At 48.3% G+C, this 22,909-nt stretch overlaps 1 protein-coding gene and 1 long non-coding RNA gene across 3 annotated transcripts in view; one reads left to right on the forward strand and one right to left on the reverse strand.

Annotated features, from left to right (window-relative positions):
* Nucleotides 1-22,909, reverse strand: part of LOC147194138 (rho GTPase-activating protein 7) — a 28,039-nt gene extending 5,130 nt beyond the window's left edge. Inside the window, exons 1-9 of one of the 2 annotated variants that reach the window (XM_086131509.1) lie at nucleotides 22,730-22,909; nucleotides 5,045-5,116; nucleotides 4,424-4,505; nucleotides 3,421-3,484; nucleotides 2,727-3,295; nucleotides 2,352-2,529; nucleotides 1,838-2,191; nucleotides 1,361-1,698; nucleotides 1,005-1,181 (exon numbers count right to left, since the gene is read on the reverse strand). In XM_086131509.1, coding sequence (XP_085987635.1) covers nucleotides 1,005-1,181; nucleotides 1,361-1,698; nucleotides 1,838-2,191; nucleotides 2,352-2,529; nucleotides 2,727-3,295; nucleotides 3,421-3,484; nucleotides 4,424-4,505; nucleotides 5,045-5,116; nucleotides 22,730-22,838 — 1,943 coding nt within the window. In that variant the 5' untranslated portion in view covers nucleotides 22,839-22,909. Of the gene's footprint in view, nucleotides 1-1,004; nucleotides 1,182-1,360; nucleotides 1,699-1,837; nucleotides 2,192-2,351; nucleotides 2,530-2,726; nucleotides 3,296-3,420; nucleotides 3,485-4,423; nucleotides 4,506-5,044; nucleotides 5,117-9,394; nucleotides 9,552-22,729 lie in introns of those variants that run through there. The other variant, XM_086131510.1, reaches the window with a different exon arrangement.
* Nucleotides 6,394-8,074, forward strand: LOC147194139 (uncharacterized). Its single transcript, XR_015103112.1, has 3 exons — nucleotides 6,394-6,573; nucleotides 7,671-7,741; nucleotides 7,804-8,074. It is a non-coding gene; the product is annotated as an uncharacterized LOC147194139 (long non-coding RNA).

Here is a 22,909-nt window from a genome sequence, read left to right on the forward strand (position 1 = left end):
TGAAGGAAGAGCCAAATGAACATTGTGCGTGTGTGTCCCTGATGGTTGAATGTGTGCAGCCTCAAAAAAAAAAAAAAAAAAAACATGCTCAGGAAATCATGGAAAAGGATCAAAGACCGGGTACATTTCAGGACATTTTTTTTTTTGTGTGTGTGTCACTAAGGACTCTCTTGCTCAGCTCGTCATCCTGTTTCACGACGGCGTCATGAAAGCCTTCCAGACCCTTTTTCATTTCCTGTGAATCCGAGAGCGCCTCTCGGAAGCTGAGCGGAATCAAGAGCCTCCACCCAAAATCAGCTGCATTCCTAAAAAGACCCTTTTAGCATTTGGGGCTTTTGTGACACAGCCGCTTATGTTGTCTCCCATGGGCCACGTGGCTCCTTGTGCAATCCTTTCAAACTTTCATTACTAGCACTTCTGAAGCGGTGCACAATACACACATCCCCGCAATCAGGCTTAATTTGAGCAGCAAGGTCCAATTATCATTACGATACAATAGAATCACTTTTTGTGTCTGAGAGATTACCCAGGTTGAACTGTGATATTTTAACATGATATTTTTTTTCCGCTGCCTGATTTACTTGAAAAAAAGTGCCGGCATCAATGGTAAATTATTTTGGCCTGTTTTGTTGCCACTTCCCCAATCTAACACTGTACAGCATAATACCAATGTTTTAGAATGTGCGACATCTTTGTGAACCTTTGGCCTGTGACGACCTCAGAAACTCTGGATGAAAGCGATTTTCTGAGACTTTGCTACAATGTAACTTAGTCCTTGTACACTAAGGCGTGCCTAACAGTGCACACTTGACTGTCCCCTTGAAATAACTCAAGAGTAATTTTACAGCCGGGGAGCAGGGTCTGCACCTGAGCCATGAATAATAGATGAATAGGCAGCCTGAAATAGTTCCCCTTTTTGCCCACGCACTTGTGTCACCACACAATTATGTTTTGTTTATCATCCACCACGCGCTTGAATTCAACCTCCGCCACTGAGTGCTTACCAGCTCCAACCTTGCTTGCTGGATGGCGAGTATTTGTCCATCAGGGCGGTGAGTTTGAGCAGGGCCAGCTTCTGAAGGAAAGCGAACTGGGAGACGGACTGGTGTTCCACGCCCGGGCTGGCTGGCAAAGAGGGAAGGCTCTGCTCACTGGACCAGTGCAGCTGCTGGCTGGCTCGGCTGGGAAATGTGACAAAATGCCAGAAATACCTTTCATCGAAGAACAGAAGAGCTATACCTGCCCAAAGTATGCTTTCTTCTCTATGTGTTGCTGCTCTGTTCGTGTGGCTTCAAGTAGCACTTGTTGGAAGACTTGTAATTACTGTCCATACTGTCGATGCTGATTTCCGGTTCCTCACCTGCTCTGGTCTTGCGGCAATCTGGTCTTGGACTCGTCTTCGCTCACCGACGACTTCTCGCAGCTCTCCTCCTCTTCCGAGCCCTCCTCGTCCTCCTCTGAATGCTGCACCTCCAGGTGGATGTGGATCGGGGAGGAAGGGCAGGGGGAGGTGGCGGAGGAGCCGCTGGCAGGTGAGCAGGAGGAAACAGAAGAAGAGGCGGAAGAGGAATCTCGCTGACAGTCGTCTTCGGATAGACTCTCGGCCCAGGTGGAGACCAGTTGCTGCAGGTCGTTGATCCTTTCCAAAACCGTGTCCAGAGCCGAGAAAACGTCCTCGCTTCCCAACAGTCGAGACACCTGAATTTCAAGCAAAATCACAAAATGTAAACATCGATCGCATCACCATTGTAAGGTAGTACTGTGCTATGTAAGAACAATAAAAAAAGAAACACCATGTAACAAGACCGTAAACGATAAATGGTGACACAGTACCCACCTCGTCCCGCACCCTCTCCGCGTCGCTAACACTCCCCCCGCTGCCACCTTCGCTCTCAGACAGCTGCTGGTTGTCCGGCACATTGTCGTAGACGCTCAGCCGATGATCCGGTGGGCTTGGTGAGGTGTCGAGCGACGACGCGCCCCGGCGACAACTGCGTCGTTCTTGGTAACCGTGGAAGCTTCCCGTCCTCCAGTTGACGGCGGATTGATCCATGATGGGGGACAAGAAGGCGTGCTTGTGGGCGAGGGTGGTTGGAAAGGTGCCCGGTTTGTGGCCATTGGGGATGTGGAAGAGCAGGCTGTTGTGGTTCATGTTGTTGTTGTTGTTGTTATTGAGTTGGTCTTTGTTGTCCTGAGAGGGTAAATAAAGGGGTGAATAATACCATAATAGGTCTCTTTTAAGATAGAAGAAACAAGCAGATGTCTGAGAATCCATCCTTGTGGGACACCGCACGGAATATGGGATTATTTCCATTTGTTTCCAGGCGTCCACTATCTTGTTTTGTACTGACCGTGGTGCCTGTGTTGTGGTTGTTGCGAATCACTCCTTCACCCATTTCGGTGCGTTTGCAGTTACTCCGGACACGCGTGACCGGGCTGGGCGTGCTGACCGCGCTGCTGCTCTCCGAGTGGCTATTACTGCTGCTGCTGTTCATGGCGTGAGGGGACGAGGGTGAGGAAGATGCACAGCTAGGTGTAAACATGAATAAAACTTTCAATTAGTGTCGCAAAAACTTTACATCAATCAATCATGTTTTCTTTTTTGTTTGATTCTATGGCCATGCATAAAAAACACAAAACCTGCAGCTCTAGAAAGGAGCCATGAGGAACACCACCATCACTTGTCTCAATGAGTCAAGCTACTTCACCAATTCAACAATGCTCACCTCGAGGGGCCTCTTCCATCCGCAGACCCTCGAGCTACCGCAGCCAGATTTGCATGGTTCCTGGGTGCAGAGAGGAGTCCAGTTGTTCCTCTCAATCTCAGTTTCTCCATCTTCCTCAGAAGGCTGGTCCCTTTTTTGCGTGGTGGTTTATCCATGATGTAGACTTCCAGACTCGCGGTGGACGATCCTCCACCACTTCTGCCTCCAGGCGACGGGGGTCCGCTGAACGACATGTCCAGGGACGGGGTCTTGTTGGAGGTGGAGCAGCGCGAGGAGCTCCGGCTGGTGGCCTGGTCGTCCGCGGTGCTTCCGTTAGGATCGGCGCCCTCTTTTGGAATCTTTCGGTTTTGGCGTTCGCCCTCTGTGCTGCTCGAACTGCGAATGGAGCAGACATCGTGGTGGTCGTCGCGGTGGTCACACAAAGACACGTCCTGCGGGAAGCTTGAGGCATCAGATGAATGGAGAAATTCCGTCGAGGAGTCCAGGCGCAGCCATCGTCGCATCAGCCTGTCGTGCGTCCACCTGGGGCTGATGGCGCAGAAATCGTCCTCCAGAAAGTCTTCATCGCTCTGAAAGCCGACACCACAATTGTACAACAATCATCTGCAACACACGTCGAAATTCAACACAAGCAGCAAACGACAAGCTCTCAAGCAAAATCATTCCTGCATCCTCCCCCCTCTCAACAACTCACTTGATGTTTCGCTTTCGGCAGGTCCAGCCTCATCTCCGCACATTTGTTCAACGTGATCAGTCGCCTGCAAGAGGAAGATGAAGTTAGTCAAAAAGTGATGCAATTCAATGGTCACCTGGCAAATGACGGCAGCAGTGCCGCATTGGCGACATAGCCGGCAATCAGGTAAATATAATAAGTTTTTGATTGCAACATGTCTAAAGAACTAATATTTCGTCAAAGGGAAGCTGAGAGCTGTGCAATTTTCAACCTTTAGGTGCCAAAAACTGCTGGATAATTTATTAATAGTTAATACGACATGCCCAAAACAACACCACGTTTCCACTGTTGCCTGCAGCTATGGTTTTATAGTTCAAAATAGCTGCTAAAACATATTTCAAACAAGATAAGAATATTGCCCTTTTGGTACTTTTTAAAAAAATTTAAACTCCAACTATCTCCTAGGGAGAAAATAACTGAGCCATTAAATGGCTTTAATGACATTGCTTAACAGCAAGGCTTATGGCCACTTCATTTTCGCTATTTAGATGGGTTCCATGATACAGAAAGGAATGACATTGTCAAGGAGAGTAACAGAGATGTTGTTCCTTGCCACCACTGCGCTGTTGACGACAGTCGGTTTCATTTACACTTGAAGCAGTTCTGACTTGCCCTCTATTGGCAAGTTTCACTTCTATTAGCTGCCTTGTTGAGTTCCCAGCAGGCAGTGTATCATGACTTTTCTAGCACTTTTAATCTACCGTGACATCCCGCCAAAACACAACTTTGGAGCCGAGAGAGAGCTCAAATGTGAGCCGCTGTCCAAATCTCATTAAAGCTGAGCAGGGAAAGCCACGGTGACTTGCAAAGTGGTTCAAGGACTCCCAAAGTGGCATTCGATGCCTTCTTTGTGGCATGTCATTTGCAAGTGAAGCCAGGCTCTGACGTGGTGTCAGCAACAGACAAAACAAACAAACAAACAATGCAACCAAAAATTCCCCACTGCCATCATCCCGAGTGTTACCTGCTGAGGGAATCCAGAGCATCTTTATCCAGGAAGTGGTGATCCCTCTTGGCGAGCTCCACGTCGATGGGAAACCTGCAGTCTGACACGCCAACATATCAAGATTGACTCAGACTGATCGATGCTGGTTTTGACTTTTAACCAGTTTCAAAATGATCTAATCCAACGACAGCAATGTGAGACGCTAGGTAGCTCCCTATCTACGTTCCAAGGGTGTTCCACAAGGCTCAATACTGGGTCATGTCCCGTTTACGATCTGCCAGCAAGCCTTTGACACACTGCAACAATCGCTTTGTATTCTGAAACTGGCACATACTCCGAAATCTATGCTGCAGCACTACAGGAGGCTAGTCGATCAGTTTTGGATTACGGTGATATTGTGGAGCCCCTTCCTGTCTCCACACTAAAAGCACTGGACCCGACACAAGATAGGCACTGGCTTCCTCTTCCTTGACAAAGCCTTGAATGGCAACTTGTGTACATATTAATCTGGTTTCTGAACAAACACTTCAAAAATATAATCAAGGCTCTATTTTGCCTTTGATTGCAATTTACTCCTCACTGGAAATCAGAACTTGGCTCGATGGTCCTTCAAGGTACAAATAGAGGCTGGTTATTTACCTTTGAACAACTGCGCATACTGAGGAAAGCCGGCCGCTTGTAGCCAATCGCAGGCCTCCTTTGCCTCGATCTCTGCAAAGAAAATAAACACAACAATTCTTGAGTCGATGGCAATCACGTCACGCTCCGACAGCTTTAAGAGTACAAATATTTGCACTTAATCAGCCATCTCTTTGTGAGCTTTGATTCAATTTGAGTTGGAAACGAGCGGGGGACGCAGACTGGCAATTAATTATCTGTGACAATTTTAATTACCGCTGATTGGTGGAGCGCGAGAAAGGGACGGTCTGAAAAGTATCCATTCAATTTGTCGAGTGTTTGTACTCGTGCGCTAACTGGGGCCCATCCTATCTTACTTTTTCTTTTCTCTTGAACAACACTTTCACGGCATTTCCCGACTGGCTGTCCTGAGCGTAGAAGCACCGATGCGGGAAAGGGAATTTGCGAATATTCGGGTCAATAAATCCCAGCTCGGATGCAATGCAAATTTATTAGGAATGCAGGGTGACAACGTACAAATTTAGCAGGGACTTAACATATCAATGGTGCTTTTTGCATTTGAGCAAATGAACGTTACCGACCTCGACGAGAGGAAAAACGGCATATAACTACCATATATTCTCCCCGACCAGTCAAACAATCCCCTTGGCTGAACAACGGAGCTTATTTTGGGAGGCCTTACAATGGAGATGTGACATTTGACCCCCCCCACTAAACCACAGAGAAACGGGTGACTGACTACCTTGCGGGTCACACATAGTATTTAACACTTCAGTCATCCAAGGCCCGATTATTGGATGCTTCTTTTAAATCATCCTGAAAATTGTGTAGAGAGGGGCGTGTTGCAATCAGCTCCGAAAATGTTTGCTACCAACAATGGAAGACATTCAAGCGGTGTCCCAGTAAACAAGACCTGATTATCACGCTGAATCTTGTAGGAAGAGAGATCCCCCCCGCCACGCACCCTGATCTGTTCAGAATGTCAGGGTCGACATTTGTAAATGTTAAACCCCTTCACTAATTATGAAGGCAAATCCTTGTGCGGTCAAAGTGGTTCAGCCGAGTCAGTCATAACCAAGATAGAGGCGTTTTTAGTGGTTAGATCCCCCCCCCCCCCCTTGTCTCTGTGGGTCTCTCACATTTTAAAGTACAAAAGTCCCTTTCAGACACTCTCCAGCATCTTCCTGACCTTCACGCAGAGCACTTACTACATTTGCCCAGAAGCCAGCGATGAGTTCACAGAGGGGTAAAACAGGTGAATGTTTCCCCTCCCTGCACTCACATGTCAAATGCTGGAAGCAAGAGAGAAGCGGCGGCGGCGGCCGCCGCCCGGAAGGATTTGCTCATGCGCCTTCCTGACGCCAGATGACACATTGTCAATGACATGAAGTCGAGTTGTGTCCGATGTTGACTCTCAAGCTGGAAATCCAGCTTGACCAGAAATGACAACTGCCAAGACGCATTTCCAAACGGAAGGCAAACGGCATGAGGACGACGAGCGCGACAGAAACTGCGCGGCTGGACCATATGTAAGGTTTTCTTGCCGATATTCCTTCGGTCCTACGGGCCAAAAACAAAAATGCGGCTTCCATATGGATGTTGAGAACTTCCCGGGCGTTGCCTTACGGAGGCTGGGGCCGTGTTTCATCGCACGTCCAAATCTCTTATCGGAGTCCGGAGGGGCCACACCACCAACTTCCTATGACACACACACAGTCATGTAGAAAGCCGACCGGGCTAATAGCCAAACAGGAGCTGGGCAGATAGCATCGCTGACGTAAATACGAGGGTCCTAGAGGGGGTGGATGAATGAACGCCAGGGCTGGGCTTGAGACTTCACTGTGGTTTCTGACAGGTGTGGAGTGTTTTCTTCCTCGCCTGCGCTTAAAACTTCCACAAACTAATTAGGCCAAGAGTGAATTAGCGTCATTTTCAAGCTACGCGCTCTCCTGCTTTTCTATTTCTGTCCATTAGAATTTTTTTTACATAACTTGGGGGCATATTCCAACAATATCGCACCTTCAAGGGGCGGTTTTGATCTCCTTATCGCTTGTTCGTTAGTTGCTGTGAAGTCCCTCAGCTAGCGTCCCGTTAGCTGCAATTGGGCACGTCTTCAAAGTCTTCTACCCGGAAACCCTCCCATAAAAGGTCACACGTTTTTGAAGTCACGAGTGTGGTTGATGTTTTGCTTTGTGTAGCGAGCCAAATTTAAGTTCCGAGCAAGCTTCAGAAACACCACTGCTCGAGTGGGGTGTGTGTTCTCTGGAGATTCTCGGTCATCCAGGTCATGGAGGAGCCCCCAATCTTTGTGCGCCAAATGTATTTTTTTGTGGACTCAACAAAGCCAGAACGATGCCTTGATGTATTTTGCTTGTCCGCTTTGATTGTGAGAGATGCCCCCCAGCCCCCACCCCTGACTCCATCTTAATTTCCCGAGAGAAAATGTAATCACATTCTGCATAAATATGCACAAAAGAAAAAGCTCTTAATTAACCTTTTGACTCGTGTTTTTTTTTAACCTGCTCTACTCCCGGAAACCTCCTGTACTTTATTGAAGAGCAAACAGCAAGCAAAAAGCAGGAGCAAAGGGCTGTTTGTCAATTTGTTGAAACATCTCTTTTCCAAGGGCATTTTGTTAAGACTCTGGCCAACTTCCGCATGCTGAAAGACACGTTGAAAAAAAAAAGGGTTTCACAGGTAAGGAATCTACAGCACATCGCACAGCGGACATCGATAACACTCAGGATGATCTTTCACAGACGCCGCAGAACCTGGCCTTTGCTCACCCTCCCCACAGCGCGAGATCATCGGGCCTCAAGATCATCTTTTAGAGAACATCAGGTCATCGGGGGCCTTTGCTGACTCAGATTGGCAGAGGGAGAAAGGCTCAAATTCAACCGCATTCTCGATCACGCGTGTCCACCGCGGGATAATCGGGCCGCAGCATGACTGCATGGAGACCGTCAACAATCTGGCTTCTGCGTACTCATGCCAGCACTCTCGTTGCCATCCGTTGCTAACAACACTTGTACAAAGTACACTCCAGCGGAAAGATTGCTCCATTGAATACCGCCCCCCCCCCCCACTTCCCCCCGCGCCCCAAAAGAGTTTGTAGTTCCGCGCCGAGCTCTAATGAGTTGAGATAAACCCTCCCGAGTTAGGGTGAAGCAAATTGGAGCGACGGCTGGGGAATTGTTGGGGGGGGGGGGAGTTCTCTCTCTCCCCCAAACAAAACAGATCGTGATGCGGCGTGTTGTTGATTCCTTTTTGCATTTGTAGCCGCCTCGCTCTATACGTGATCAAGAATGCTCTCGACTCCAACTGACAGGAAGACAGCACAAAGAGTCTAAAAAGTGTCGACACGGATGAACCACTGATTGGAGGGGGACAAACAAAAGAACTTAGTTGGTGATACGTCTGTAATTTCACTGCAGAAGTTCAACTCCACTGAAGAGCAGCACGTTGGAATCCACATTTCGTGTGTAAAACTCTCTCAACAGAAACATGCCACGATAAAGACAAAACAGGAACGAGAGTGACGTGGTTATTTGTTGTTGTTGCTGATTTTCAAACGATTTTCGCTTTGCGCCGCAACATGCCAGAGAGCAGGCGACGAAGGCATAAGAAGAAGAGGCAGAGAAGGCCAACCACGATTCAGTCATCGTCGTTACAAAGGAGCAGAACTGTTTGTACGCGACGCTGCTCGATGTAGGTTCGAGCAGCAGGCGTTGGAAGGTTTACAATTACTGTTACACCGATGCTAGTTTCTATTTGCCCATCGACCACCTTTCGCATGTTAGCATTAAAATAGAGGACTTTCTTTGGACCGAATAACATGGTTTGGTTGAACATTTCGGTGTATAACTTGACAACGATACACTGAGTCTTTTTTGGGTCAGTTTAATGAATGAATCGTTATTATTTCTGGGCAGGTTGACATTGGGGAGAAAAAAAAAAACAAAGAGCAAAACCGGGTAATAAGGTTAAGAGTCATTTGCTTTTTTTCCCCAAAAAAACATTGGAAACAAATATCGGATTTTGGAGATTTTATTTTAAAGCAATAACCCCCCCTCCCCACACAGGCATACAACCGACATTTTTGCACTTTTTAAGCTGATCGTGGCTCTCACGAAAAAAAATAAAATAAAATAAAAAAAAAAAGCTTCCGCTCTAGCAAACAGACGTTGGCGAAGGACACACTTACAGCAGGCAGAGGCTGCATCGGCGTCTCATTAATGACTACTCACGATGCTAATTAAATGCCAATCGCCCGCTTAGCTCGTGGAGGCCTATTAAATAGCAGCTGCCATCAAAGACAAACATTCTGTTATAAGTCAAACGCATACTCACTTGGGATTAACATGCTTGAAGCTTATTAGCAAACTTCCATTTGGATGTGATAAAATGCAGCCCACCAAAAAAAAAATAATAATAAAAATAAAAATAGGGAGGTTAAAAAGAATTAAATCCAAAGTGGGAAATATATATCCTGAGTTGGAGCGCCGCAGTTAAGTCTTGATGTGTTGCTTGTGTCGGGCATCACGTTCATAAAGTCATTGTTCACCATTTCCCCTCCCTGCCACTCCTCTTCCTCTGGTCAGGACCAGACCATCCAAACAGCAGGGAAAAGGAGGCGGGGAGGGTGGGGGGCAGTGTCCTAAAAATAACCCTCTTGAGTGGGGGGAGGGGGGGTGCTTCCGACATGTGAGCACCAGCGGGAAATTTACCAGTTGAATTTTTCTGGGATTTTTTTTTTAACGGCATGCCGGGCAGGAGGGTCATTTCGGAAAGTCAAGTCGGATGCAGCAAAGTTGTCGCTCACATGGATTTTTTAAAATATGGCTCAGAGCAAAAAAAATAATAAAAAATAACCCACGCCAAAGTTTAATCGCTACATACTGCCACGGTCAAATTTGACATCTTTTGACGGCAGTACAAATAACTCAAATGGCGATTCTTTCACCCAGAGATTTGATGACTTTGGATGCAGTGATCCAAAAGACGTCAAAATGGAAATATTTCAAATCCCTGCAAAATGAAAATAAATGTCTTCTACATTTTCACAGAAAAGTGTCCATATTGGAATTATTAAAAAGAAAAAAAGAAAAATCAAATGCTGCTTCAACATCAAGCAGTTCTCTCCCCTCCTCAGTGCTGTGGACGTGTCCACTCAAAGTGTTGAAACCACGATCCTCTCAACCGTCAACCGCTAATCAAATACCAGGATGCCGACGACATCTTTGAACTTTCTGCCCGAAGCCTCCGGCCCCTGGAGGTTGTCGTACAACTTTTCAACGCCGCGACAACGAGGCACTCTACAGCAGCCACACCAGGGCTCACGTCAGACGTCTTTTTGTTGAACTTTTTACCCCTCGCTTGACACCAATTTAAATTGTCGATCAGCAGTGCGATCAACAGAAGCATATGCCTTTCACATTCTCCTGAGACGGCTAATGCTTTGCTTTTCTCTGGTTCGGAAAAAGTCGTAAGGAACTTTGCGTGGGGTGGGGGGGAATCTGAAGGAAAGAGTCAAAACCATTGCGCGGTCACGTCCATTAGCACAACAGCGCGCAATTTCATTGTCTCGGATTGTACGATTAACAAAGAGCGAGAACAAGGTCATTAACAAGATTAGCATTGGAAAAGCAGCACGCAACCAAAATGAGAAGGCGTCAAGTCCTCGGCGTGCACTCACACAGCCTGTACGGGACTTCTTCGGGGTTTCATCAGCACTCAGTTCAAGGCATGCCATTAGCGCTAATGGCCTTGCGTTTATCGCATAGGTGTTAGCGCGCGGGCTTTCAAATGTGAGTAAACTCTTAAAAGAGCCGAAGCGAGGTCTCAGCGAATCGCTACATTAATTTCCGAGTGATGGAGCAAAAGAGCGTCTCATCAAGTTTTCCCAGAGTTCGTCGAGAGGAGACGCACGGCGCTGCCGCAAAACTTTCCGTTACATTCCTCCGTTTGAAAACAGATTTCTGGAGCTTTGTCTCCTTATTTCGTCAAAACAGGCGCGTGTGTGTGTGTCCCCCGCGTTGGGCATTGTCATTTAAAATTGATGGCGCTACTTTGACCGATATCTTTTTTTTTTTCCCACTACTTAAGTCCAGAAGCTGATTACATTTGCCACCTCGGAGAGATTCCAGCATTCAGTCGGAACGCTTAAGTGCAAATTTTTCCGCCCTCGTTGAAAACGCAACTCTGTCTTAAACCGAGGACCTGTCATTGATTATTCGGTCAGAGGTCTCAGACTGTCAGACAAGTTACACTTTACTAGCAACTTCCTACACAACCCTCAACTTTGGCCTCCATTGGTAAAACACGTCTAGACCAGGATCGATCGGGGGCGGGGGGGGGGGGGGGGGGGGACTCTCTCTTTCTGTATCTGTGTGGAAAGGTTACACAAGACTGCATTTCCTTTTCCTGAGGCTGGCGGGCGTCAGAAGAGGAAGAATCCAACAATACTCCCAGCGGATGGGAGTTTCACAGTATGTGTGTGTGTGTGTGTGTGTGTGTGTGTGTGTGTGTGTGCGTTCCAGCCAGCCAGACAGTCATACGCTTGCGAAGGGATGTGCGTGACATGTTTACCCCAGCAAACTTCGCATGGCTGCTTACTTGTGTGCTCTGGGGTGTGTCCCAGTTTACTGGTGTGTGTGTGTGTCTAATCTGAAGGCAGCTTCAGAAGCTTTGGGGTTCGGCATTTCCGACTCAGTCGGACAGGAAGCGTCCTTCCCTCTTGAGTTTTCGCCTCACCCTGTGCACAGCGCTCCGTTTTGAGAACGTGTGACAGTAGCGTTAGCTTTCGCCATCCAAAAGGGGGTGAGTCCTGGCTGCTCAGTCAGCTAGCTTGCCGATGAGCGAAGCATTGGAATCAGGTGAGTCTAAATCAGGCAGGAAATGTGCCCTCCAGGCCCGGAACGAGTTGGTGCCCCCCCCCCCCCCCCCGCAGTCGACGCACGCTCACATTCACACCTCAAAACAACTCGGGAGTCTCTTTCTTGAAGAGACCCTCAACCTCCAAATTGGAAGACAGACATGCTAACCACTTAAACATGGCCGATTCAAATCCAAACGGTGGACTTCATTCGGGCAGTCCTTGAGACTTTTGCCCGCGTCCCAGTGTGATCGGCGCGTTCACCTCATTTTCTGTCAAAAAATAAAGGGGGAGAAATGTCTTTATGAAGGATCGCAAAGTGTCAGAAGCAAGCTAACTCACGAGGTTCTCCCTTAGCCAAGGACCACATAACAAAGTGTCCTTGTTGACGACACTATAAATAAAGTGTTTTTGTTCAGGTGCTTGATGGAAAACCGGCGACGCTGCCAGGCGCCTGCGCAGCCTCAGGAAGCGTCTTCGGAGGATGGGATGCCATTACCGGACTTACAGCCCGATTCGGGTTTGCAAATTCTAACCCAGCCTTGGAGAAAAAAAAAAAAAAAACTAAACAGTGAGTCAGGTCAGCCCCCACCTGAAGCCACTTGAGGGTTCGGTGGAAGTGTGACGTGGGGGGTGGAGGGGGTGGGGGTCTGTGGTGCCAACCTCAACTAAATATAGCCACACAAACATTTGAGTCATGGCCGCTTTTGGGGAACACTAAATAAGGACGTGTGAAGCCCCATTCGGAAAGCGCTGATGGTTGCTTCACACACACCTGACAACCCACCCCCCCATTTGGATGCCAATTATGAGCCACGTGTTTGCCGTCACATAACCCTTGTGGGTATTGGGCTTACAATTATAGAGTGAGAAAGGTGCCTTTTTTAAAAAATAAATAAACATTAGACGGTCAACAGCAACTTGGATGTCTTTGTTCAATTGTGTTGGCAGCCCTTTGTTGCAAATAATGGTAACTTGGAAAAGATGAATCCAAATCTGAAAAATGTTCTTGTTCACCTTCAGCGGAATGCATTTCGCTTGCAAAATCAAAGTCTTGGCTGCGGTGGGATTTACACTGAAAAGCCTTTGGCCCGCATTCTTTCGGGTCCCCCGGTGACACCGCCAAGCGAACGTTTAGCAAGAGGAAGTCTCTGCCCAGAACACGGCGATCCGCGCGACAAACGCAGACTTCCATCGAAGCGGCTGAGGAACCGTCCTGGCTGGCCCGCTCGGGAAATGCCTCGGTGATTAATCGCCGCCTTCCAGAGAAGACCGCCCGTGATTGTTGCCGCTCGTCATTTCTGCTCATCTGTCTGAGCTTGGGGAGGGAGGTGGGGGGGGGGGGGGGGGGTCACTCGTGCCCTGTGATTGACTGGCAAGCAGGCCAGGGTGAGCAAAAGTCATCTGGCGTGAACGCTTTTCTACCCCTGCAGCGGGCCCGAAATGGTCTGCCGAGCCGCGCAGGGGTGCAGCCGACTTCTCTTGCCAAGAGTCGACCGGGCTCAACTCCAGTTAGCCGTGACCCGAACGAGGACAAGCGGGACAGAAACGAAACGCATGACAACTGGTGTTATTGCGTCCAAATGTAAACAGTGATGACTTTCCCGCGCCGTTAAAAAGTTCCACGCCAGACCTTCAATTAGTCTGGCAGCAGTTAATGAAGGTGGCGCTTTTTTCTCCTGAGCCCTGTAAATCTGGGGGGGGGGGGGGGGGGGGGACAATGACCGATATCTGGGGAACAAGAGAAACTCACCCCCCCCCCCAAAAAAAAAAAAAAAAGTGGCCTGCGTCATTATTGGCCATTCATAATCCGCTTCGATGTGAAGGGGGAGCCAAATTGAATCGGTAAATGTTGAATTGACTCTTTTGTCCCGGCTCTAAATCCCCCAGCAGTGTCCTTTTGGCAGCTTTAGGGACTGAACGGGAGCTCGGGTGATGATGGCAGTGTTGGCTGTCTGCCCGGGACTTCACGTTTTGGGGATTCTGAGCACTTTTTGAGGAAACTTGCACCCACATTCCCCCGGTATGACCGTTCCCCTCCCGATTGATGGTGACGTCACGCCGCTCGTCTCTCTTTGGGCTTTAAATGGCACCGCTTTTTGGATCGATTATTCCTGCAGGAGAAGGTCCTCCGTGATTTTGGCACGACACACATTTTGGCCGCCGTACTCGGGGGGGGGGGGGGGGCGCAGAACGCACTCACTGAGCAGTGCGGAATGTCTTTGACTGCATCCGCCGACCTCGTTGAATTACAACGTCGTCACGCAGCCGACGGGACGACAAATTGCTTTCAAAAGTACCCGAGAGTCATTAACGGTGAGGGTGAAAAATGAGTCCCGCACATTGCAAACGGATGCAAAGCCTCTTGCACGCGTCGCACCGATATTTGTAGCTCCAGTCGGACATGCGCAGGGGGTCAATTAGCCTCGGCATTTTACAGTTCAAGAGGTCATCGATTCGCGTCAGGTCAAGATATACTTTCGGATCTATCGCGCAAAGTTTTAAACGGGTCGAAAGAAGCTGGAGATGGCTGTCGCCAGATTGAAAATGATCGATATGTCGAATGAAAATTCAAACGGTTTCAAAACGGGATTCTGACGAGTCCGAAAGACGTTGCTTCGGGCCGTGCCGATTCCGGACAATTTTGGGCGCATGCCCGAAATGATCATGAAACTTTTGACATCGGGCCCCGCCCCAAAAGCCACAACTATTTGGACAAATTCCAACATCTCGTGAGGGTGGCGCTCCCCCTACTTTTATGTGTCTGTTTATATGGGTGCCATTCCAAGTTGGTGTTCGACAACCCGCAAAGCGACAAATGCGGTTGACTCGCATCTGCACGCGGGTCGCTACCTTCACCCTACCCGATCCGAGAGGTCCGCCTCCTCCGATGTGGGCGGCGCGAGGGCTTTGGCGCCCAAAAGGTTAGGCCATCTTTCCCTATCGAAAATCAGTCGCCTGAAAACATCATGACATTCAAGGGAGGATCTTCGCGGCTTTGGGGGAGCGATGGCCATGGCAAAAGGTGGACTGAGAAAGGGATGACACGGCACGGAATGCATAATACCGTCATGTCGGAAGACATAAGCCCTTTAACAAGAGCGCCGTGCCTCCTTGAGGTGGCTTTTGTTCGGGATGTGACAGTGCAAATGAAAAATCGTGACCAAGGGCAAATACTGCTGCGAACTTTCCAGTCCTGACAACTTGCAATGCAAAATGAAAAACCATCCAAACTCACATTTGGACACAAAAACTAACTGGCCTTGTTCCTGGCATTGCTCACCAGGCCACGCCCCTTAAAATCATACATACAACACGACAGTCGCTCTGAGATGGCTTGTCCTAAAATAAATACTGTTTGCTTTGTAGAACCAACCAGTTTCTTTCTTCGTATTTCTCCATTATTTTGTTTTTATATGGTTAGAACATGCAAAAATAATAATTTTAGGGTGCCGGAATGGATGAATGGCACTTCACTCGATCGAAGATGAATACATTGAGTCACGAGCTTGGTCACGCAGCAATTAAGACCCGGAAGTCAAAAGTCAATTTATTCCCAAACCGCATCCAATTGCAGCTGGGTAAATAAACATTTGCAGACACTATTTGAAACCAATACGATAAGTGTAATTGGCGGCAGAGACCGCCGAATAGCAGCTATCTTTTCCTCGCAGAGAAACGAGGCCAACGTGCTACAGGCCCAATTAGACATACTGTATGTATTTAGGCTAATGCTACGCTAGCAGACGCTGTGTGGAACCGAACGATTAGAGCAGCCAGCAGAATATGTTTGTGCGTGTGTGTGTGTGTGTGTGTGTATTTATGGTCTTGTGGGTTCAAAAAAAAAAAAAAAAAAACATCCGCCAACACAAAGACTGGAAGTGGGTCACTGAAAGTTATTCCGCTGCCGCTCCTGCTGGTCCGACTATTTTTGACACGGCGCAAGAGTGAAGTTGATATTCTGCCATAGGTCAACAGATTTTTCCATTCCGCGGTTCAATTTACTTGACATTACATGGAGGATGACATTTTATGAACTGCGGGGGTTGTGATTTATTGTTTAAAAATAGTTTTGGTGTGTTTGTGTGTCTTTGCTCTTTTTTTTTTTTTGGTTTGTTTGCAAACCCATCTTGATAACTTCTTTGAAACTTTGTCTGCACATCAACCGCACTCCCTTTTAGTCTCTTCTCAATCTATCAATCAATCAAGATCTGGCACGCGATTGGCTTGACGTCTTTGTTGACGGAAAAAAGGTAAATAAATCACGTCATCATTCAGGGAACTTGAAAGGACGCAGGAAAGATATCTGCATTCAAATGGGGGGGTAAAGTCAGTCAGTCTCCAGAAGAGGAACTGGGAAAAGTCGACTTGCGCACTTCCCGCCGCTGCCCTCGGACGTTTCTGTTTTGATTCGGATACGGCACCTGGTGGTAGCATAGCGCCGCTACAGTGTGACACCAGCCATCCGAGTGGCCTATTTATTTATCATTGTGAAAATGGTTTGGGGGGAGGGGCGGGGGTGTCGTTAAATGGGGAGAGACAATCTGTCAAGGAGAGAAGGTGGATATGCTCATATAAGTCGAGAGGACACACAACAACTCTTGGGACACTTCAATTCATCTCCGGTGAGAAGAATATTAACCCACCCAACCCCCCCCCCCCCCCCCCCCACACACACACAAAAAAAAAAAAAGCATCGTTATCTGAGTGAAAGTAAATGAAAGTCTCCGTTTCATCCATCCCCGCCGTGGTTGTGGTTTCCCTACAATTTCACGCCGCACCTCCGCCCCGGTCTGATTGAAAGAGGTCGCCGCAAATTGAGCGCGGCACCGAGAACCGGCGGCGAAAGGAAAACAATGGCGCGCCATTGTTCACTCGCCGAATTGCCAACTGTTGTTTTCCCTCAAGGGCCGCGACAATCGGATCGCCGTTCAACGGGCCCCCTGCCGCTTCGCTCCACGGGGGGCTTTTTGGGAGAACGCTAACGAACGGCCACGCGCCGACGGAAAATCGAAAGCATCTCGCCACGGGAGTATGAAGAGATGAAGCAATACAAAAGTACATCCGGAAGAGACGTCAACAATTCAGGCCTGACGAGTTTTGCTGCAACTGAACTAACCAGGAAGGAGAACAGATTCGAGGTGATTGTCGCTTCCGAACATCCCATGTGAAAGTGTCAACAAACGACGCTACACAACAAAGCGTCGGGGATTTAGCAGGCAGCAAAATGCAAATGAGGCTTGCCTCCGAACCGCGTTAGTGGGCTCTAAGGGGAGGCATTTGACCGCGTTTGCCGCGTTCCATTCGGGGGAAAGAAAATAATGGATTGATTCATGACTGCCGGGGAGGCGCCGTCAAAACGCAACGACTCTAATTGAGTCCGACGCGCGCAACTCCCGCGGCATGTTTTGACGTTGGCAGAGTGGCACCATTGCGGAGGTTTGGGGAGGGCGGCAAGAAGAGAAAACAATTACTTTACCCTGCGAGACGGAGGGGTTCAACTTTTTTATTCTTTCGCCGTGGGAGCGCGACAGATTGCTGCGCCACCTCAGGAAGAAATGTAATTAAAGCATCCGTGAACGGAGCTTCGCCGCAACGGCATGAAAAGGGGCTTCGTGTTTGGGGACAGTCGCACAATGCGCCCCAAAAATGAAAAATGGAAAATAAGAGCCGGTGCTGAACTTGGTTAGCGAGGAGGAATTTTAGGGGGAAAATGTCTCCATGAAGTTGGCAATTTTGGAGACTGTGATGATCAACTGGAATAAGATGGCAAATGTGGAGGATCCGAAAAATGGCAGAAAAGAGAAAAATGGGCAATTCGGGAAAAGGCGCAGACTTGTTTGGAATGCGAAAAACACGGCCAAAGCGGACTTCCGAGCGCAACCGGGACGGCGGGAAACTGCTCGTGTCTGCTGTCCCAACAAAAAACGACAAGTGCACAAACATTTTAGCCAGCGAGGTGGGCCGCTAGATTTTGTTGTTGTTTGTTTTTTAGAAAACATCATCTTAAAATCTGTCGCATGGAAAAGATTGCAGCCAAGATTTTTTTATTTTTTTTTAAATGCCCCCGCCTTCCTCCCTTGCAAATCATCAGCCGGCGCGTGACGTGGTTGCCCCGATAAATGACATCACGCTTGATTAACATGCGAAGGCGTCACTTGCAATTTCGTTTCACCGCTCCGGAAGGAAATTTCCGGGGAAATCTTTCAAAGCCCGATTCCTCCCCGTCACCGATTTTTGCTTGAAATCATGCGGGGGTGGGGGGGGTCCGAGTCATGAAACGTTTGAGCGAGCTCGTACGTCTGCCATTCAGCCAACTAACTGCAAATGGAAAACGCGTTAACTGCAAATTGAATGTCGCCTAACAGGTGTCCAGTGTAGGGGGGGGGTGCACGTCGCCTTCCTCTCGGGGCGGGGGTAAACATACGGATGCCCATGGGAGAAACATCTTTCGTCCTCATTTTGAGACCACAAAAAGTCGTTTCCGTGTGTGTGTGTGTGCGTGTGTGTACGCCGAGATTGCAAATGGAAAAATCTTTGAGGTTGCGCAGAGGTGAGTTTGTTTGTACGCAATGGGCTTTCATCTCCACGTGACAGATGCTGAGACTGTTGACTGTTTTTATTTTTATTTTTATTTTTTTGTAGGTCCTCTCTTTTGGCCAAAATCTCAAATCCCTGCTGAGCTCACACAATCAAACACACACACGCCGCGAGGAAGAAAACAAGATCAGATCATTAGCGAGCGGACAATCACAAAGGCGCGACCCCGGCTGGACATCTCGTCCGACTCTTATTAAGGCTGTCACCAAATGAGCAAGGTTGGATTTCACGCCAAGAGAAGAGCAAATTAGCTGGCAAAGGAGGCGGAGCTTTATTGCGGAGACTCCGTTTGCCGTCCTCTTTTATCCACTCCAATGAGATATGTCTGAAAACAAAACAAACGTAGCGGTAGTTCTAGCTTAAGATAAAAAAAGGAAGCTCCCCGTCAAACGCCGACGCGAGCAAAATCTCGCGGCTACGACCGTACTCTGAGCCAAAGCCGACCCGAACCCCAACGCTGCACCCTGACCCGAAGCCCAGAGCGCACCCAAAGTCGCGAATTATGAACGATAATCGACGAAACGGACTCGAGTGGGCCTTAAATGGCAAAGAACGAAAGCAAGCAAGTTTTCTGAAAATGTAAATCACTCAAACAGGCCCTCTTTTCGAACGCCCTCTTGCAGGAACTGGAAATGGGAATCCCGTATATTTCTATTCCATATGGTTAATGGAAATATAAATTCCATATTTCACTTTTTTTTTTTTTTTTGTTAACGTGAATAACAAAAGAAGAGCGGGAACCCGCATAGTCCCCCCCCCCCCCCCCCCCGAGCCTGTAACGGAGACGGCATACCGCCGAGCGGGCAAGTGAAGCAGCGGGAAAGAAGAAGCGCGGATGACGTCGAACGAAAGATCTGAGGTGGGAGAAGAGGAGGAAGTCACTCGGGAGGGAATCGGGGCGGCCGCGACGACATCTGCTGAGCGTATCGAAACAAAAGCAATTGGTTGTTGCCCCCCAGGTCGAAAAGCTCCGTTTCTGCTGCGGGCTGGGCGGAAATCAAAAGCGGACGTCGCATTGATTCCTCCGAGTAGCTTTAGCTCAGAGCACCCGTGCGTCTGTTACGTCGCCGAGTGACTTCGTTGCGTAAGGATGTGAAAAGGTGTTGCGTCATCACCGGCGAGCGTTTCCTCTGACAGGAAATAACCGTTTGAAAAAGTGTTGGGGGGGGGGGGTTGGCTTTCTTTTTTTGCCATGTGGCGCAATTACCACCCCCGCTTGGTGATTATCGTTGCATTGTTTTATGTTTACGGCCTGATTGCTTTTCAGAGAAATATTAGGGACGGAACTCTGTCGTAAAAAAGCAAACGACCCACTCGCTGTATTTGGACTGGGGGGGAGAGAGGAAAAAAAAAAAAAAGTCAAGTCAAAAATAATTTTCTTCAACCGGCGCGGCGGGCAATTCTATTCTTCCTAATCACGAACAAAGTTTTCAGCCCGCGTTTCCTTCAGCACTACATCACCAAACACAAGCGGGAAATGTTTGAATTCCCCGCAGAGGAACATTTAAAGGCCCAACTATCAGACTTCCTCACTGGCTCGTCCCGCCGAGACTCGCGTTTGCTGCGGGTCGAGGTTAATTTACGGGCATTCAAGGCTGTCCGGCGCAAAACCGCCGTTGCTGCTGCCAGGGGGGGGGGGGCGACCTGATAAAACCGGATTGAATGCATCCTGCCATATTACGACAGAAGAGCGCCGCTCCTGCGGAGATTTGCAGGCCGACAGACATCGTTTCACATTCTCGGTTGGCGTCGGGGCTTCTGGAAAGCGTCACAACCATCGACGGACCAAACGCAGGCGCGAGAGAGACGTTTACAGAAGGCGCCTGCGCAAAGACGTTTGTTTGCCGCGCCGCTTCGGGTCAGAGACCTTATTTGGACCGGGAGTTACGCAGGCGTAAATATTGAGACACGGGGGATGATGAAGACGAGGCTGACGGGACGGGGCGAGCCAGCGCACGTTCCCAATAAATCGGTTTCGCAAGGCAAGAACACTAATGAGGTCAACGTTGACTGTCCATCTTTCAATCATTAACCCCCCCCCCCCCCAAAAAAAATGCAGCCCGCCGCCTTCATCCTCGCGAGGCCAACTGGGGCAAAGGAGGAAACCGCAAAAAATGGCTCTTTGACGATTATTATTATTTTGGCGACACACAAGTTGGGGGGGTTCTTCCTCGGATGCCGTGATCGTCGTGAAGCGGCAAGTTACATAACGCGCCTCTGCCAATCGGCCCGCCACTCTGACATCATGTGTTGACTTTCGAGCGCGCGCAGCTGGATCTCGTGTCAACATTCTCAGGGAAGCAAAAAAAAAAAAAAAAAAAAAAGGCACACAGTTGATGTGCAAAGACAAAGCAGCTTAGAGCTTCACTGCCGCACAATTCGGAGCCCCCTCGATTCCAACTTTACACCCGAGATCGCCGCCTGCCTTGAGGAAGGTCCCATCAGAGCATGGGGGGCGGGGTCACATTGATGTTTAGCAGCCGGGCGGCCAAAACAGGTCCGCCGTACCGAAAATGTATTAAATAATGGAAGACTCAATTTTCATCACACACGATGCAAAAAAACTAAACAAAAAACCCCCCCACTGATTTTCGCAAGCCCCCACGCACGACTCCCGCCGGCGTCAGAAATACCAACCGCAGCGTCAAATCAGTCGTGAAACGGCCAATCAGTGGTCGCTCGCAACTCTTTTGTGGATGTGGGGGCCGGAGAGCGCAGCCCCACAATACACTTTGATGACTGCTTTTTGTTTTTTTTTGAGTAGGCTGCTTACTAGAAAACTCCAGATCTTACTCTTACTTTTTAAATTTCTCCTCCAACTGCAATTTCACATCTTGTTAACACTTCATTTAAAAAAAAAAAAAATTAACAACCCAAATAAAACTTTAGCTACTGAGCAGTTATGGTGCAGTAGATCAAAAGAGCTGCTTCCCCCCCCAACCGCCTTAGTCAAACCACACATTTGCCCGGAATTGCATTTAAATGTTTGAGAATTAATTTGCATGTCCTTGGCAAACAAATAAAAGATGGATTTATTCCTAACAAGACATTCAAACAGGATGCAGAGATTTTCTAACTCATCTCATAAACTTCACAAATACCTTGAGGGTCTTTTAACGAAAGTGTTCGTGAGACAGCTGGGAACGGTTTTAAATTGGGAAAATGGAAAAAGGTTCTGCGCAGTTTCAAATTTAACGTTTTACACGTCACTTTAAAATGTTGGGCAAAGGGCTGAGAGTTTTTTGGGGGGGAGGCAGGGGGGGGGGGATATCCTTTTTATCGATGTATACAAAAAAATTTGCAATTACATTTTCATCAACCTGGATTCAACTTGGACTCGAGTGGTTCGCGATGAGATAACAGCAAATTGTGTCCAATTAATAAAAGCAGATTCACCCTTCCTTCATCCTTCGAGTTTGAGGTGCCTAAACTTGCCCGATTCCCAACAAGGTGGCATTTCTCTCCCTCCTAATTGACGAATCGAGATTCACAGTCTGATCTGTAACTTCTACTCAAAATCTGAAGCAACATTGCCATCTACAGCGACCTGTGAGTCATTTCAGTGGTTTACAAATCTGAAGGCCACAGAAAAGCCAGCCGCACCTCCCCGTTGAAAAACGGCTGGCTGGATTCCGGTTGACGAATAGAACCGTCTTCCACGACAATTCTTGCATAATTTATCACGTTGTGATGGAGTGCGCTACTTGGCTGCAACCATCAGGTGCTGCTGCTTGACTGCAAAAAGGGAGCGTCGGGTGGAATCCTTGAACCATCCAAATTATCGCTTTTCTGAAGATCATCCATTCATATGACATCGTGAAACATTTTCGACAACTTTAAATTGCTCAACATTTTTAATGCATGGATTTATAAATGTGTAAAATTTTACCAAAATTCGGCCCGACAGAACAAAAAACATCTGCAAATAGACAAATACCAAACAGTGAAAATGGGGGTACGGGGATCTAACCCCCCCCCCCCCAAAAAAAAGAATCACAAAATTGGGAAGTAAATCATTTGTAATTGGCAGTCATGACACAACCGAATATAGAGAATTGGCATTTGTGTTGTCTTAGTATTTTTTTCAACTTTTTAAAAATATTTGGAATTCCAGAAACTCCACGAGCCACATTCAGGGTAACATTGTCCCGGGGCAGGGGGGGGAGGCTTTTTTAAAAAAGCGGACAGTGGCCGTTGCCATCGCGACTCACCCCACAGTCGCCTCTCCCTCACACTCCTCCAGAAGACGTCCCGAGCCCTGTTGGTGGAAACTTTCACATGCTCGCTGAAAGACCTCCGCAGCGGCGTTTTCACCGCCATACTGGAATTAATCAATTAAATAGTCCCGGCGGGAAAAGTGCAGCGGTGAGTATCGGGAGCCATGTGGGCAG

Source organism: Hippocampus guttulatus, chromosome 15 (genome assembly GCF_054856545.1).
Source record: "Hippocampus guttulatus isolate MCC_2025c chromosome 15, RoL_Hgut_1.0, whole genome shotgun sequence".
Taxonomy (NCBI): domain Eukaryota; kingdom Metazoa; phylum Chordata; class Actinopteri; order Syngnathiformes; family Syngnathidae; genus Hippocampus; species Hippocampus guttulatus.